This window comes from Quercus suber, unplaced genomic scaffold (genome assembly GCF_002906115.3).
Source record: "Quercus suber isolate HL8 unplaced genomic scaffold, Cork oak 2.0 scaffold_266, whole genome shotgun sequence".
Classification (NCBI taxonomy): domain Eukaryota; kingdom Viridiplantae; phylum Streptophyta; class Magnoliopsida; order Fagales; family Fagaceae; genus Quercus; species Quercus suber.
In genome coordinates, this window is record NW_027069722.1 from 84,361 (window position 1) to 103,911 (window position 19,551).

A 19,551-nucleotide genomic window follows, 5' to 3' on the forward strand; every position below is an offset into this window, starting at 1 on the left:
GTTTTTGCTATGTATATGTTATGTAAACCAAGATTTGAGACCTGAATAGTCATAGTTTTTAATTAATAATCTACAACCAACAACATTTATTAGAATTTTGAAAAAAAAAAAAAAAAAAGATTCTACCTCTTAACCACTCCCGTGAGATTGATCCTACAAATCTCATTTAGTAATGGATTAGAAACTATGATGTGTTGAATGATGATCATTTATTTGTGGAGATGCTAAAAGTTTGAAAAGGAAGGAAAAAGAGAGCCTTTAGAGTCAACAAATGGATCTACAATGTGTTGATTTTCATATTGAGACTATATTATTTTATCAAGTTCTTAGAAATTATAACTAAATACTGGGAATTATTATTAAATATAGTGCAACATATAAGTTTGAGAATGGATACAAGTCTAGTTTAGGAAAAAAAAAATTGTCTGCAAATCATCATTAGTACTAGTAACTTACAAGCATGGTAACTTTTTTATTTTTTATTTTTGGTAGGCAACTCATTATTTGTTTGTGGTCATTTTAGATTTCTTTGGTAAATGTGTGTGCTGGCTTAAGCTTAGTAAGTAATTTCTTATTAAATTCTAGTAAACATTATATTTTGGGATGTTGATAATTGGTTTTGTAGTGGGTTGTTGTGTTGGAGCAAGCGGAGCGGGTGGCTTGCATGGTGTTATAAGTTGATTTAAATTCATATCGAGAGTGTTTTTTATTTTTTTGGGAATTATGAATGGATATTGTTGAATTATACGTGATGGGTATTATTTAATTGTATTCAATACTTGTAAGCATTATATAATGTTTTGTTGAGAATTGGTATTGTGGTGGGCTGTTATGTTGGAGTAAGCGGGTGACTTGCATGGTGTTATAAGGAGGTTTATATTCATACTGGGAGTGTTTCTTATTTTTTGGGAATTGTGAATGGAAATTGTTGAATTGAATTTGATGGATATTATTTAATTGTTTTCAATACTTGTAAGCATTATATATTGTTTTGTGGAGAATTGGTATTCTGGTGGGTTATTGTGTTGGAGCGAGCGGGTGGCTTGCATTGTGTTATAAGGTAGTTTAAATTTATATTGGGAACATTTCTTATTTTTTGGAATTGTAAATGGATATGGTTGGATTATCTATGATGGATACATCTATTGACTAGAAAGTGAAATAATTGAGCTCAAAGAGGTAAGAGCTAGGGACCAAGAGGCACAAGCTAAGCAAGAAGAGGTGCAAAAGAATATTCTTAACTTTTTGAGGAGTAAGGGTTATGATGACACTCTTACCTATGGGGGTGGTTCGTCTTCAAGCTAAAAAACTTATTGGTTAGTATTTTATCTTAGCAATTGAGCTGCACTACATGGTGTGACTACTTTTAATGCATTATTTGAAATTAATTGTATTACATTACACTTGAAAATCTATATTTGCTTTCTACAACTTATATATTAGGAGTTGTGATTTTAATTCATTGGTGTGGCTACTCTTAATGCATTGGTGTGGCTACTCTTAATGCATTGTTAGAAATGTTTCTTATTACATAGTTAATGTTTCTACTTTACGATTTTAATGTAGTATTGTCTTTATATTTATGTAAATTTCTTATTGGTGGTTTTTAAGTTATTTTCTTTTGGCACTACTTGAAGATATTTGAGGACATCTTCCTTTGGCCCTAATTATATTATGCCAAACTTTTTGTATTGTTGTAAAACAGCTTGTGTTATTATATGTGTTGCAAACAATCTGTATGGATGAATTTAATTGGATACTTATTCTATTTTCACTTGTGGAATGTATGGATCATTTTCTTATAAATGTGTTGTTGAAATAAATGTGTTATTCAAATGTGAGGTTTTAATAATGTAATGACAGGTTAATATCAAAGACAAGAAAAAAAAAAAAAAACAGAAAATTAGTTTTAGCGATGAATTTTTCCATCACCAAATATAGCAACAACAAAAAAATTGTTTTAGTGATGAAATATTTTGTCGCTAAATGTAGCAGAATTTAAAAAAAAAAATAGTTTTCGTGACAAAAATTTTTGTCACTATATGTGCCTGAATTTTCTTAAAAATAGTTTTAGTGATGAACTTTTTCATCACTATATGTACCTGAATTTTCTTAAAAAATAGTTTTAATGACGAAGTGTTTCATCACTAAATATGATTTAATAAAATAAAATGTTTTTGGCGTCGAAATATTTTCTTCATTGAATAGTGTTTTTAGTGAGGAAAACATTTAGTGATGAAATAGTTTCATCGCTAAAAGTTAAAAAAAAAAAAAAAAACCAATCGAACCTTTAGTGACGAAATTTTTCGTCACTAAGACTCTTAGCAACGGTGTATTAGCGACGAAATGAATTTCGTCGCTAAAAAATAGATTTAGTGAAAAATAGATTTTGTCACTAAAAATCCTTGGCGATGAAAAACTAGAAATTTAGTGATAAAAATTTTCGTCATTGAAAATACATTTTGTTGTAGTGTCCCCAAATTTCATCGCTAAAAAGCAAATTTCTTCACTAAAGATCCTTGGTGATGAAAAATTGGGCATTTAGTGAGGAAAATTTTCGTCATTGAAAATGCATTTTGTTATAGTGAGATCCCCAAATTTCATTGCTAAAAAGTAGATTTCCTCACTAAAGATCCTTGGCGACGAAAAACTGGACATTTAGTGACAAAAATTTTCGTCACTGAAAATACATTTTGTTGTTGTGTCACCAAGCTTGGATGGATTTTTAACCGAACCTGTGGGATTGAACTTTACTTACCTTAAGGTTAAGTCTTTTTTACATTTGTCCATTCTCTTAATTTACCCAAGGCTCAAAAATTGGAGATGCACTTAAGACCAAGGTTTAATTCACCCAAGGTTTATAACTGAGGAGTTGAACAAAGTCAAGATGCTATATAACAATTAGCCAAATTTACATAAGATTTAATTTACCCAAGGCTTGTGACCCGAGGAGTCGAACAAAACTGAGGTTCTATTTAGCACTTAACCAATTTTACATAAGAGTTAATTTACCCAAGACTTGTGACCCGAGGAGTCGAACAAGACCAAGGTTCTGTTTAACACTTAATATCAGGGTTAATTTCAGTGCAAAACAACCTGTAAACCAAACATCAATCCATGAATAGATGAGAATTGAATAGAATCCACTATATTATTAATAATAATACCTACGTAGGTTATTTACATTCCATGAATGCGGAACAGTATTTTCATTTAAATCCTCTAGATAATAAGCCCTAATTCCTGCTACTGAAGTTATCCTGTATGGCCCTTTACCATTAGGACCTAACTTTCCCCACGAAGGGTTCTTTGCTATTCCCACCACTTTCCTTAAGACCAAATCTCCAGGAGCCAAAGGCCTTAGCTTTACTCCCTTATTGTACCCTTGCTTGAGTTTCAGCTGATAATGTGTCATTTTAACCATGGCTACTTCTCTTCTTTCATCAATTAACTTTAAGCTTGCTGAAAGCAAATGGTCATTCTCTTCTACATTGAACTGACTAGTTTTCAAGGTTGGGATCCCTACCTCAAGGGGTATGATTGCTTCGGATCCATAGGTCATTGAGAATGAAGTCTTTCCAGTTGATCTTCAAAGTGTGGTACGATATGTCCACAACATATGGGGTAACTCATCCACCCATCTTTCTTTCATATTGTCTAGCCTTTTCTTCAACCCAGATACTATGGCCTTATTAACCGCGTTTGCCTACCCATTTCCCTGTGGATAGGCTGGAGTAGAATACCTATTTCTGATACCTAACTCCCCACAATACCTTTTAAAGGTCTTACGGTCAAATTAGAGTCCATTATTCGAGATCAGCATATGGGGAACCCTGAATCTGATAACGATGTTCATCCAAATGAACCTCTTTGCATCCACGTCTCTAATATTAGAAAGTGGCTCGGCTTCAACTCACTTTGTGAAGTAGTTAGTCCCGACGAAAAGACATCTTCGGTTTCCAGCAGCTCTGGGAAATGGTTCCACTATGTCCAAGCCCCACTGGGCAAACGGCCTAGGACTAGAGAGTGGATTCAAGACCCCTCCAGGTTGATGAATATTCGAGGTGTACCTTTGACACTGATCACACTTGTTAATGTAATCTTAGGTAGCTTTTTGCATACTTGGCTACCAATATTGCTATGTGAGAGCTCTATGCAATAAAGACCTTCCCCCAGTATGACTCCCATAAATCTTTTCATGCAGTTCCTCTAACAAGGGTTTTACAGCTTTTGGATGAACATACAGTAGATATTGTCCCGACCAACAAGGACGAGAAAATGATCCTTCAGACATGCCTTATTCAGATCCATGAAATCAACTCAGACATGCTACTTCTTGTTCTTCTTCTTCACTACCACAGTGTTTGCCAACCACTTAGGGTAAAAATTTCCTTGATTGCCTCCACTTGCTTGAGCTTGACCACCCCTTATTTTATTGCCTCAATATGCTCCTTTGAAGAGCATCGAGAAGGGGGGGGGGGGAGTCGCTAAAAGTTATTAAAAAAAAAAAAAAACAATCGAACCTTTTGGTGACGAAATTTTTTGTCACTAAGACTCTTAGCAACGGTGTATTAGCGACGAAATGAATTTCGTCGCTAAAAAATAGATTTTGTCACTAAAAATCCTTGGCGATGAAAAACTAGAAATTTAGTGATAAAAATTTTCGTCACTGAAAATACATTTTGTTGTAGTGTCCCCAAATTTCATCGCTAAAAAGCAAATTTCTTCACTAAAGATCCTTGGCGACGAAAAATTGGACATTTAGTGAGGAGAATTTTCGTCACTGAAAATGCATTTTGTTGTAGTGAGATCCCTAAATTTCATTGCTAAAAAGCAGATTTCCTCACTAAAGATCCTTGGCGACAAAAAATTGGACATTTAGTGACAAAAATTTTCGTCACTGAAAATACATTTTGTTGTTGTGTCACCAAGCGTGGATGGATTTTTAACTGAACCTGTAGGATTGAACTTTACTTACCTTAAGGTTAAGTCTTTTTTACATTTGTTCATTCTCTTAATTTACCCAAGGCTCAAAAATTGGAGATGCAATTAAGACCAAGGTTACCCAAGGTTTATAACTGAGGAGTTGAACAAAGTCAAGATGCTATATAACAATTAGCCAAATTTACATAAGATTTAATTTACCCAAGGCTTGTGACCCGAGGAGTCGAACAAAACTGAGGTTCTATTTAGCACTTAACCAATTTTACATAAGAGTTAATTTACCCAAGACTTGTGACCCGAGGAGTCGAACAAGACCAAGGTTCTGTTTAACACTTAATATCAGGGTTAATTTCAGTGCAAAACAACCTGTAAACCAAACATCAATCAACGAATAGATGAGAATTGAATAGAATCCACTATATTATTAATAATAATACCTACGTAGGTTATTTACATTCCATGGATGCGGAACAGTATTTTCATTTAAATCCCCTAGATAATAAGCCCTAATTCCTGCTACTGAAGTTATCATGTATGGCCCTTCCCCATTAGGACCTAACTTTCCCCACGAAGGGTTCTTTGCTGTTCCCACCACTTTCCTTAAGACCAAATCTCCAGGAGCCAAAGGCCTTAGCTTTACTCCCTTATTGTACCCTTGCTTGAGTTTCAGCTGATAATGTGTCATTTTAACCATGGCTACTTCTCTTCTTTCATCAATTAACTCTAAGCTTGCTGAAAGCAAACGGTCATTCTCTTCTACATTGAACTGACTAGTTTTCAAGGTTGGGAACCCTACCTCAAGGGGTATGATTGCTTCGGATCCATAGGTCATTGAGAATGAAGTCTTTCCAGTTGATCTTCAGAGTGTGGTACGATATGTCCACAGCATATGGGGTAACTCATCCACCCATCTTTCTTTCATATTGTCCAGCCTTTTCTTCAACCCAGATACTATGGCCTTATTAACCGCGTCTGCCTACCCATTTCCCTGTGGATAGGCTGGAGTAGACTACCTATTTCTGATACCTAACTCCCCACAATACCTTTTGAAGGTCTTACTGTCAAATTGGAGTCAATTATTCGAGATCAGCATATGAGGAACCCTAAATCTGATAACGATGTTCATCCAAATGAACCTCTTTGCATCCACGTCTCTAATATTAGAAAGTGGCTCAACTTCAACCCACTTTGTGAAGTAGTTAGTCTCGACAAAAAGCCATCTTCGGTTTCCAGCAGCTCTGGGAAATGGTTCCACTATGTCTAAGCCCCACTGGGCAAACGGCCTAGGACTAGAGAGTGAATTCAAGACCCCTCCAGGCTGATGAATATTCGAGGTGTACCTTTGACACTGATCACACTTGTTAATGTAATCTTAGGTAGCTTTTTGCATACTTGGCTACCAATATTGCTATGTGAGAGCTCTATGCAATAAAGACCTTCCCCCAGTATGACTCCCATAAATCTTTTCATGCAATTCCTCTAACAAGGGTTTTACAGCTTTTGGATGAACATACAGTAGATATTTTCCCGACCAACAAGGACGAGAAAAGGATCCTTCGGACATGCCTTGTTCAGATCCATGAAATCAACTCAGACATGCTACTTCTTGTTCTTCTTCTTCACTACCACAGTGTTTGCCAACCACTTAGGGTAAAAATTTCCTTAATTGCCTCCACTTGCTTGAGCTTGACCACCCCTTATTTTATTGCCTCAATATGCTCCTTTGAAGAGCATCGGGAGGGGGGGGAGGGGTGGTTGCCTCCTTGGTACAGCACTCGAATTTACATTCAGGTGATGGCACATGAATTTCGGAACAATCCTTGGTGCCTCGTAAGTACTCTATGCAAAAACATCCACGTTACTCTTCAAAAAGCTTATAAATTTCTCCTTTTCAACAAGGGGAAATTGAGCTCCCACTTGAAAATACTTATCCCCCTTTGACTTTACCACCACTTTTTCCAATTCCTCTGACATCAACCCTTTCGAGTCAGCCCTAAGTTCATCATTGGGTTAGTTAATTGCTATGGAACTTCTTTCAATGTGGTAAAAGCCTCCTGTAATGATTGCTACCTGATAGCAGCCACAAAACATTGCCTTGCCACTGCTTGGCTTCCAACCAATTCCCCTACTTGCCCCCCAGTAGGATACTTAACCTTCAGATGCAAGGTAGACGATACTACTCCCAGTGCATGCAGCTAGGTGTGAAAGGCTGCCAAAAGGTGTATCTCAAAAAAAGAGAGATTTTCTGAGTGCTTTTTAGGGCGCCTCTCTTTTTGGGTAAGTGATGTGTAGTCGTCACTTATTTTTTATACAAAAAATAAGAAAAACTATATTAAAAAAAAGTACATGATTGAATTGTTTCCTTTCATTGATTGAATAAAAAAATACATATTTGAAAAAATACATGGCTTTGGGTCCTAGTTACATTCTACTCAAAAAATAATAATAATAATAAAGACAAAGCCTAGATCTACCTATCCAAAAAAACTAAATTCGGAGGCTAAGTTATGAAATGAGAAGAGCCCAAACAGAGTCTAGTCTTCTAAACTCTCGTGACTAATGTACCCCTTTTATGCATGCTATGAATGACATGTTGCACATATGGACAAAACTAAATCACACAAATATATTTATGAATGCATCCTTTTCTTTGTTTAAAAATTTCAGATATGTTTTAGTGATTAAAAAAAATTTTGATTTTGGTTTATATATATATAAAAAAAATAGATTTGTTTTTTGTTAACTTAAAAAAAAAATGGTTTTGGTTTATAAAATATCAGATATGTTTTGTGATAACTTTAAAAAAAAATGGTTTTAGTTTATTAAAGATCAGATCTGTTTTTATATGTGCAAAATAAGAAAAATATTTTTTTGAGAAGAGGATTTTATTCATGAAATAAATTTATGCTACATAAATTAAGCAAAACAAACACAACCATTCACGATCTTTTTCTTTATTTCAAAATTTGCTATGTTAAAAAAAAAAAAATCAAATATGTAATTGATGAAGATACAAATTAGTTTGTATTTTTTGTTTTGAGAAAAATTCAGATTTGCATCTAATGAAGATGCAAATCAATTTTTGTTTGAAGAAAAATTCAGATCTGTATGTAAGGAAGATGTAGATCAGTATTATTTTAAGAAAAATTCAGATCTACATCTAAGGAAGATGCAAATCTGTTTTTATTTTGAAAAAAATTCGAATCTACATCTAAGGAAGATGCAAATCCCTTTTTATGTGTGAGAAAAATTCAGATCTACATCTAAGGAAGATGCAGATCCATTTTTATGTTTGAGAAAAAGTCAGATCTACATCTAAGGAAGATGCAGATTCGTTTTTATTTTAAGAAAAAGTCAAATCTACATCTAAAGAAGATGCAAATCCGTTTTGATTTTAAGAAAAATTCAGATCTACATCTAAGGAAGATGTAGATCCGTTTTTTATTTTAAAAAAAGAATTGATTATATTGAAATCAAGAAAGAGATCATAACCATAATAAAAGAATCAATAACATGCTTCAACAATATAAATTAACAATTCATGTTATGGATACTTGAAACAACCAAACTAAAAAAGCTACAAACATGCATCTTTACTCCAAGAAAAGCATAAAGAAAAGAAAAGGGTAATTGGAAACAACCTCTTGCATGGAGCACTTCTTCTTGAGAGGATGTTTAAGGGTTCAAAGAAATTTATGCAATTATCTTTGAAACCTAAAAACCCTAGTTTAAGAGAGAATACTAGAAAGGAGGGGTGAGAAATTTGAGAGTGTGAAACAAGTGTCTCTCCTAAAGCGTAAAAGAATGTGTTGAATTTTGGGATCCAGTCCCTATTTATAGAGATCGGAATGCTTAAAAAATAAGCAACCACAGGTAGGATGCGAATCAGGATGCATCTTTCTGCAAAAAAGTTGAAAAGGGTGTGCCTTATCGGCACCCGAAGAGAATTTGGCCAAAGCCCAAAAGAGTGCAATTCGGCACTTTTAAAGTGCCGAATGGTACTCTTGGGTGTCGATCGTGCTTTCATGTTCGGGTGCATTTTGGACTCCTTTTTTAGGTTTCCTTGAGCCGGTCCTTGCACTTAGTCGTGTTTTCAATTCGTATTCTAAGATTTTTATCTCTTTTTTGGATAATTTAGGTCTTTTCATGAACAATTATCTTGTAGATAAATATCCTAAAATAAACTTTGATAAAATTCAGATATTCAATTATCCCTTTTATTCCTATGCAAGCAACCATAATTTAGACACTAATTGTCAACCAATCACAAAATTATTTAATTAATTTTAATTGTTTAACCAATTAAAATTAATTTAAATCAATAATGTGTGGTCGACTCTACCTAGAAACAATGCATGCTAACCGTGCAAACTTGATCATGTGATATCTTTTGATCCAATGATTCAATTTAGAAACCGGATACACCATTGTGACCGTTAGAATCTCAAATCATTTTTATGACATGAATGTACAAATTAATGCATGTAATGTAATCGTGATTTTTTTGGTACATGGATGGTCTTTCCAGTCATTTCCTTAATTAAATTATGGGTGCAAAATCAAGTGTCTACCCTAGGGTCTAGCCAAGATAGCTATATATGGTGAATAAGCCTCAACGACAATAAAGTTCACTTGCACCACCTCATACCCCGCCTGTACGAGTAGCCTGATCATTCCTTGGGGGATGACAGTTCTCCCATCGAAGCCAACCAACGGTGAATCATATTTCTCTAGATCCTCGACCTTAAGATTTAACCCTTTAAATGGATCTGGATACATAATCTTAGCCCTACTTCCTTGGTCCACAGGGACCCTCTTCATATCATATCCTCCAATCTAAAGGGTTACCACCAAAGCATCATCATGGGGTTGAAAAGTTCCCGCTTTATCCACTTCTGAGAAGCCCAAGATTGGCGACAACTCCAATCTAACCCTTTTGGATTCTTAGTCCTATTCCCATAGCTCTTGCACATAATGCCTGAACATGAGTCGACGTCGCATCTAGGCGTGGCAAAAAATTACATTAATTGTTCCCAAGGATGGCTGAGCAACAAAATCTCTCTAATACCCAAACCTGGCCTAATCTAATTGTCCTGCAAGCTGGTGTAGGAACTGTTTCAACTTCTCTGCCTTCATAAGTGGACCCAAGTGATCGCGCAAGGTTCTACAATCCTCAATCATATGTCGCCTATCCTGGTGGTAATGGCAATATAGACTCTAATTTGGCTTGGTCAGATCTCCCTCCATCTTATTGGGTCATTTGAAATATGGCTCATTTTTTATCTTCTCGAGGATTTGATACAATGGCTCCTTAAACATCGAGTTTACCAGCTGTGTGTTAGCCCCAGATGATTAATTAGAGAAATCTCTCCTAAGTCAATTGTGATTATACCCTCCTGCCTGAGGATCTCTCTTCTTTGGGAAAACTTTGGCCTTGCCCTTTCCTTGGGTATGATCTTCCTTAACCTGCTTATGCTCATCAATGCGGTCTATAAGCTGACACATACTACAAGCAAGTTTCATCGTCAATGATTTCCTCAAGTTATGCTCCGTTGGAAACCCAACCTTAAAGGTCCTTATAGCGACATCCTCGAAATCACCATCTATCTCATTGAACATTTCCTAATACTTATCAAAATAGGTCCTTAAAAGATCTTATGAAGCCTTCCTCTAACCCATAAAACCACCTAATGACAATAAGCCCAATGCTAGAAGGGAAATCCTTGCATATAAGAGCCTCATTCCTTGAGTGTATAGCCATCCTCTGATTGAAGTGGCTTACATGTTCCACAAGATCGCTTCTTCCGTTATAAATAGTAAATGTAGGTTGTGTAAAACGATGAGGAAGCTTGGCCCTATCAATTCTCCGCGTAAAAGGTGACTTTGAAATTTGGTGAAAAGCCTTGCTCATTGCATCATTTCACATATTCTTGGGAGATGAGCTTTCTCCTCGCCTTCTCCTCTGCTTCTTTAGCTTATCTAAGCATGATAGTGCAAAGAAAGATTCACCAGGAGGTGTCCTTGACCTTCGTCTATAGGTTCAATCCCTTTCTTCATCAGACCCTTCATTTGATGGGGGTGTTGGATCTCTCCTGTCACACTCCTTCCGATGCAACTTTTTACATAAATGGTCAATCTCCAGCCTAACATTCCGAGTCTCTTGCTCGTGGGAAACATGGCTTCCAGTTCTCAAATGACTCCAGCCAATATGCTCAATATACTGTGCCTCTTCCCTATCTCTCCTCCTTTCCAAATTAACAAACTGATCCTCATGCTGGAAGCCTACAGACTCCTACCTATCATGCTTAGAACTAGCCATAACTTAGGAAAATTAAAAATGATTCCCACAGACAGCACCAATTGTAAGTGCTCAAAAAAAAAAAAAGCTCAAGCCCACTTAGAATGGTGATGCCTTGTCTTTCAAATCAAACCCAACAATAGAATTTTTTTAGAGAGTGGGCAAACAATTCAAGTGCAATTCTAATCTAAGTTCAAGTCAAAGACTGAAGAGCCTAGGATAATAGAAAGGAATAAAATAAGTAGACAATGAGATATGTAGCTTTCCTTAGATGTGTCAGAGGAATAAGTTCTTATGTATAATGTTGGAGTTCTACACTAGATAGATCGCTGTTCACTTTCTCTTTTTCCTATTTCATCAACAAATATGTCCTCCATTTTCCTGTGACTCCTCTCCTTTTATATCCCCCTTCTTTGTATCCTAGCCTTCCATTTGCATGCCTTCAAGCATTCCTAAGGATACTTGTCCCATCAACATTATGCTAAAGGTGGTGGAAAGGGCGGCTAGCTGTGAAGTTATTATTCAGGTGTCATTTCCTCATTAATGCAACTGATAAGGTTGGTGCAAAGCATTCAATGTGGAGGAGGAAATTGTTCATTCCAGGAAACTTCCTCCCCACTTTTCTGCCTTTGTCGCTACCCCTTTTCCTCACCCTAGCATGGTTTTGAAACCTGGACTAGACCGTACAGTCCGACTAGGTTAACAGGAAACCGCTCCTTGAAATGGTTCTTTAAGCACAAAAAAACGGAAATTATATTTTTATTGTGAACCTCTCGAACCGCGGTTAAACCGCACGGTTTTCTGAACCGGACACGGGTTTTTCGGTTTCTTCCTCATAAAATTTCTTCATGAAGAGTAGAAAATTTCTTCATGAAGAGCAGTTTCAGGTTGGCTGGATATGTTCTTTAGGAAGAATGAGTGAGACGGGGATAGAAAAAGGGAAAGTGAGTAAAGGATGAAGCTGTGAAAGAGAGACTTACCTTTAGATCTGTTATAATTTGCTTGAGAACTGAGGAAGACTGAAGATGAGAGACTGAGAAGTAAAGGAAAGAAAGACACAAAATTTCAAATATGAGAAGTAGGTGCTGAAAAGAAAAGTAAAAGTGTAGAAGAAGTTATCAAATTGCTTGGGAAATGTGATTGTGGGAATAAGTTGTCCTTTTATTATTATTTAAAGTTATTTTTAAACTTAAAAGTTAAAATAGAATGCCCAAGACTTGGCTGGGCGACGTGCTGAGATAAATCTCAAGAGTTGACAATTTTTTTCAAACAAAATAGACATTTTTTTATACAATATTAATATCTTATTTAGTTGAAACTATTATATATAAAAAGTAAATAAGACATGCCTATGAAGTATTTTAATACTATTTTATATCTCTCATTTATGCTTTATCATTTTTTTTTTCTTATTTAAAAGTTGTGATAATGTATTTGAAAATTATTTAATTATTTTTCATGTTTTTAAAATTAATATTGCTCTTTTTTTTTCTTTTTATAAATTTATCTATTATTTGTATTTTATATAATTATTAAATTAATTATGACGTCATCACAATTCGATCTTGGTTCAACCTCAGTTCAATCTTAAAAACCTTAAACCTCTCCTTTTTACGGTTCAATAAACGGTCCGGGTTTCAAAACCTTGCACCCTAGAACATCAAAAGATGCCCATTGTCTTGATTATGCTTCCATCCTCGGGTGGGTGGAATCTTCGGAATGCGTTTGTCTCCTCGGGTGTGGGTTGAACAATCTAATTGCTAATCCATTCCTCTTCGATCTTCTGACCCCTCATAGATGTCATTTGCATGACATTACCATAACCACCATATTCTAAAAGACTTGTTCACTTGGTTGAGTGGGTATTCAACACCTTCTCATTCCATAACTTAAATCATTGGTTCTTGGATCAAGCTTAATCATGCAATATTCTTTTTCTTTTTTAGAATGTAATTAGGACTAAAGCCATGTAAAGTTTAGATTGTATTTAGGAATCCAAGCTTTGAAAAGTTTTTTTTTTTTTTTTTTAGAATCAAGTGTAAATTTCAACTCAATCAATTAAATAATATATATTTCCAATTAATGGTTTTTTTTTTTTCCAATTTGTATAAAATAATTGGCAACTCCATATAAAACCCTTGATTTAGGAGGACAAATATCATCTGTTGGCATTCACATTTTGAGAGACACTTAACTCGATTTCACCCATTCATGTGGGTCAAACATGAGCCACCTAAGGTCATGGCACACAACTAACTAAAAATTAGAGGGAATTGGAGAATTTGAAAGGGATCACTATTAAAACACTTGCCTCCACAAAAGACCATCACAAGTGTCCATTTAGCATTAGCTCGTTTGACTTTTTGCTGATTGTATTTTACTCAAAATTAGTTAAAGTGTGGTTGTACTTAGGAAAAATAAGGTTTTAAAAAGCTTATGCTTTGTTTGAGATGGGGAATAGAATGGATATTTTAAGAATATTATTTAATTTTCCTCTCTTTAAAAGATTAAGAAATAATGGAAATGGTAGGAGGAACTCATTTTACCATATTTCCTCAAAATCTCATATTTTCATTCCCCCAAAATTAAAATGAATAAGAGGGAATGAAAGTAGGTTTAATGAAATTTTCACCAAAAGCCCTATAATCCAATGAAATTAGGTTTAATGGTATTTTGTTATAATCCAATATTAACCTTATATATTCAGCCCATTTTTCTCAACATTCACTATTATTTTTCTTCAATCAGCCGTACACAAGGTGATTCTTTTAATTTCTTTTGTATTTTTATTAAAAATTATGATTTGTAGTGAATTAACAATTAATATCTACAAAGTATTTTAACATTGCCATTACGCATATGGTGTGTGTGTGTTAGGTTACAATAGTGTTTTCCAAGATATAGGAAGATAACAAATGAAGGAATATTACAAAATATATAAATAAATAATTAAAAAGATACAATGCATGAAAAAAGATTATAGGATTAGAAATTCAAGAAGATGATGATAAAAAATGCCTACCTTTGATTATGTTGAATAGGGGAAATTACACTTTACCCTTTTAACTATACCACTTTTTACACTTACTCTTTTAAACTATTACCTATGTAATCCTTTCTCTCTAAAACTATTTTCTGTGAAACACTTTACACCCCGTCCCATGAATAATAATTTATGAAAGTAAGTGTGTATTCTCATAGATTAAGAGAGTAAGTGTAAAATGTGGTATAGTTTAAGGCGGTAAAATGAACATTCTCATAGTTTATAGGGGCAAATATAAAATGGAGTATAGTTCAGGGTTAAGTATACATTTTGATAGTTTATGGGGGCAAGTGTAAAAGGGGGAATAAACGTATAGTTTAGGGAGATAAAGTGTAATTTCCCTTATTGAATAAGAAAATGGCTACCAAAACTAAGCCTAGTAGAGCATCAATCAATTAGTATCATAGCAAGGCATTGAGACTATGAGATTAAGAGTCTGTTTGGATACCGCTTATTGCTGAAAACTGAAAACATTGTAGCAAAATAATTTTTAATTATATGAATAATGCCGTGAGACTCAGTTTTAAAGAAAAAGTTGCTAAATAAAGGTACTTGTGGGTCCCATGAACTGTGCACGGGACCCACAGAAAAAAGGCTTCCACCAAGAAACGCACAAAACACGCTTCCCAAATAGAAGCTAAGTAACATTGCAAAAGCATTCATATATCCAAAAAATGTCACCGTTCTAAAAACGTGTATTCTTATAAAACACCAAGACTGAGATATTGTTGTGTTGGACAACAAACAGTATAGTAATAATTTAAAATCTATGACAAAATGTAACAAGCAAGTTAATCTACTAATGGTTTTGAACTGAAAATAATCGTGACGATGCACACTCATTTAATCAATCGGGTTGGCAAACAATAATCCTTTTTTTTTTTTTTGGAAACCGGAACCAAATGAATTTCATTAATGCAGAATACTAGAATCCAAATACAAAGCATCAACTGCTGGTGGAGGATCCTCCTCCAACCATACAGTTTCATTATCGGATAATCTAGCAAATCTTACCAACACATGAGCAACACCATTGGCACTACGCCTAACACAATTAATTGAAAAGGATCTAAAACCTGAAATCAAACACCAAATAGCTTCATAAATAAACCCAAGTTGAGCTAAATCTAGTTGAGTCTGTGCTGCTGTCTTCATCACCCTTGCATTGTCACCTTCCAGAATCACCTCCATAAAACCAACATCTATAGCAAATTCAAGAGCTTTGTGGCAAGCCAGCACCTCCACCTCTTCACTATCCCTCACAGCCCCACCCTTGGCCGAAATAGCAGCCATCACTTCGCCATTCCCATTGCGAACCACATCCCCATAACCCAAAGTAGCTTCATTATTAAAACATGCTCCATCAAAGTTCAGCTTGAATAAGTTTCCTTGCGATGGCTACCATGCTTGACTTGCTGAAACATGAACTATCATAGGTACACTCAGATGCTCCTACGCTTCATGAAACTCACTCAAATAATCCAAAGCCCGCTGGTATGACCGTGATGGATGTCGAAAAACACCCCCATGCAAGACCGTGTTTCGCTGAAGCCAGATTTGTCAACATATCACCCAAAATAAATCCAACTCCTCAAGTGACAACCTCGGCATAAGACTAGCAACCAGCTGCCCAAAATCCACTTGCACAGTACTGAATTTTTGAAACATGATTGCATTGCTAGCCCAAACCTCCTGTGCTGCCCCACACTCTAAAAGCACATGCAACACCGATTCATTAGCTCTATGATAGAAACAACAACGAGCATCCTCCAACACCCTCCTTCGCACTAGGTTGTCCTTCGTAGGCAATATATAATGGCATGCTCTCCATGAAAAAATTCTAACCTTATTTGGAACCTTAGCCTTCCAGATCTGTGACCACAAGGAAAAATTTGATCTTTGCATTGAAGCCTCCCTACAATTACTCTCTGCCAACCTCAATTACTTAGCCACATGGTACCCGAACTTGACATTGTACCTACCATTCTTTGTAAAGGACCAAGCCAAAACATCCTGCACCACCCGCCTGCTCAAGGGAACTTGGAGAATAGCTTTAGCATCATATGGGTGGAACAAAGCAAGGATTCTATCTCTATCCCGCTAGTGGTTCTGCCAATCAATCAAATCCGAAACTCTCCACTCCCAAATTTCCTCCTCAGGTTGGAAAAGAACACTATTTGTTGGTTGATTAGGTAACCAACAATCCTTCAAAACATGGATAGAAGCACCATTCCCCACTCTCCAATAACGCCATTTCCTCAATACCGGTTGAGCAGCTAATAAACTCTTCCAAACATAGGAGCTGTTTTGACAATCTTTCGCCTCAAGGAACTCACACCTTGGAAAGTACTTTGCCTTAAAGCAGCTATACAAAAGAGAGTTTTTGTCCTGCAACAATCGCAATCCTTGTTTAGCTAGCATAGCAAGATTAAAAGATCGAATATCTCTGAATCCCATCCCTCCTTCCTTCTTTGACTGTGACAGAAAACTCCAACTCTTCCAGTGAATTTTCCTTTCCTCACCAATTTGGCCCCACCAAAATCTAGCACACATGGCATCTAATCTATATTCTATATATTACAAAAAGTTGAAGCATAGCATTTATTGTTGCTACGCTCCAGTTGAGCCACATCAGCGTCCACCTCATTATCTTTTTCTATCCGATTCTCCTATAATTATTTTTAACATTTACTTTTTATTTTATTTTAATATTTACATTTTTGCCAACCTTTCTTCGTCCTTACCTTTTCATCTCCCCACTACCCTCTACATAAATATTATTATTCCTCTTTTCATCTCCCCACTACCCTCTACATAAATATTATTATTCTTATTTCTCTTCATCTTCCTTTATTTTGTCTTTTCTTATTTACACTCTCTTCATATAAATTGGTAACTATCTATTCCATTCTATGCATGGTTTTCTCTCACAAAAAAAACGCTCTCTCTCTCTCTCTCTCTCTCTCTCTCTCTCTCTCTCTCAATTTTTCAATGATTTTTTTATACATTCTTCTATTTATGCCAAATTATTAATCTTTGGGAATCTTTTTTATTTTTTATTTTTTTTCTTCTTTGTTTTTCTACACTAGAATCATTATGCTCATTTCCCACTTAATTTAATCAGGTAGTTTGTCAGAGTTCAAAAATAGGTTCTCTCTCTCTTTCTCACTCAATTTTTCAATGAATTTTTTATACATTCTTCTATTTATGCCAACTTTACTTACGTTAAAGACGTTCTGGAGGCTTTTGCTTTAGGAACTTCTTTTTTTGTAAGTAAAGTATTTTAGACTTCAAAGAAGCGAACAAACTTTTTTTATTTCTAAAATATTCTTTCATTATAAAAGCACGCTCATGCAAGAGTTATTTTGTTCTTTTTCTTTCTTTTCTTCTTACATTAATTAGTTTGCTTTTGTTTGATGCATGAATATGTTAGTATGTTTTATTATGTCTTGTTCTTAATATATAATTGCCATGTTTAGATACCTTGGATGATTATTTATTTCAATTCTTTCTTTTTGACTTCAAAATCTGCAATGATTAACAAAATTTTTTATATAACTCAAAACTGATCTATATTTTCAAATTTGATTTTTTTCTAAAACTCAAAACTGGTCTATATTTTCAGATCTGGTTTTTTCCAAAACTCAAAATTAATACGTATTTTCAAATCTGATTTAAAAAAAAAAAAACTCAAAAATAATTTGTATTTTCATTAAATACAGATCTGATTTTTTTATTATAAAAACTCAAAATTGATTTGTATTTTCATTAAATACAAATCTGATTTTTTTTTTCTAATCTCTAAAACTGATTTGTATTTTCAGATCTGATTTTTTTTTTTCTAATCTCAAAACTGATCTGTATTTTCATTAAATATAGATTTGACTTTTTTTTAATCTCAAAAACTGATCTGTATTTTTATTAAATACAGATCTGATTTTTGTTTAGATGGTTTAAAAGTCTAAAGGATTCCAATAATACTTAAACTACTAATCCATATAGGTTTTAATCTTTTATTATTTTCCTTAACTGATAAGGAGACTAAAAGTTTAATATGAATAACCCACAAAATAACTCTTCATGTTTCATCTTCTTTTTATTTATTTTCATTGTACATATCATAATATAAAATAATATCACCTTCAAAATAAATTAAATAGTCGTTAACCCATGCTTTGCACGGGAACCTACTTATTTGTGAGGTAGACTAAAATAATTTTATAAAATTTTAAATTGATTAAGAAACTACACCATTGCATGATTTGCTCTTGTATGACTTTAATTTGTATTACAATTTAATGTAGAAGTCATTGCTTGAACGTGTAGTGGTTTAGAAAAAATTTGTTAGACAGTTTTAGATACTAAAAAATATTAAAGAATCAGATGATTCACTGCATAGAAATTATTGAAACAAAACAAAATACATATGACTAAACAATAGAGAAATATAAGAGAAAGATGAGTTACATCCAAAAGAATAATCCATGGTTATAACTATTGAAAGGAATCAAAAGATTCAGAGCCTACAAATTATAGATATATATATATATATATATATGTAACTACACAACAGAGAAATATAAGAGAAAATTGTTTTACCATCAAAAGAATAATTCAGATGTTAAAACTTTTGAATGCCAAAAAATACTAAATAATCATAAGATTTACTTCCTATAAATTTTTAAAACAAAACAAAATGTATATGATTACAAAATAGAGAAATATAAAAGAAAAATTGATTACCTTCAAAAGAATAATACATGGTATAAGGACCAGAAAAACCAGCCCCTCAGGCTCACTTAGAATAGTGGCCGGATCGGTCCAACCATTGCCCAAAACAATGAATTTAAGAATGAGGGAAATAACAACTAAGGGGGATTCTACCTAAGACAAGTGGATTGCATTAATGGAATATATAGTAAAGTAAATCACCTTAATTATCTCCTCGGGTTTTAGGGTCATTGCTAAGGGTTTTGCTATGAGATTCCAAGTCCAAATTAAGTAAGTGTTGATTGAAATTTTTCCTAAGTTCTGTGGGTTAGTCTATTAATTGTAGTTCAAGTCATTCCAGATTAGATGGAGGGATAGGAAATTCCATGAATAAATTATAGGTTAGTATGATGAAATTGTCATAAAGAAAAGACAGAAGTGTAAGATATAAATTGACAAGTACGAGTTAAATAATTAAAGAAGCAGTAAATAAATTCTAAGTCCTTTTCAAAATTTATAAAAATTAAGTACAAAACAAGAGGCATCAGATACACTT

General features: G+C 34.3%; 1 protein-coding gene across 1 annotated transcript; it reads right to left on the bottom strand.

Annotated features, from left to right (window-relative positions):
- Window positions 1-16,385: 16,385 nt before the first annotated feature.
- Window positions 16,386-16,838, bottom strand: LOC112032950 (uncharacterized mitochondrial protein AtMg00310-like). Its single transcript, XM_024065716.2, has one exon. It carries the CDS (start codon window positions 16,836-16,838, stop codon window positions 16,386-16,388), a length of 453 nt encoding a protein of 150 aa, XP_023921484.2.
- Between the last annotated feature and the right edge of the window lie 2,713 nt (window positions 16,839-19,551).

What these genes read in the sequence shown, in the direction of transcription:
- LOC112032950 (XM_024065716.2), bottom strand. Translation starts at nt 16,838, where the DNA reads ATGTGTGCTAGATTTTGGTGGGGCCAAATTGGTGAGGAAAGGAAAATT.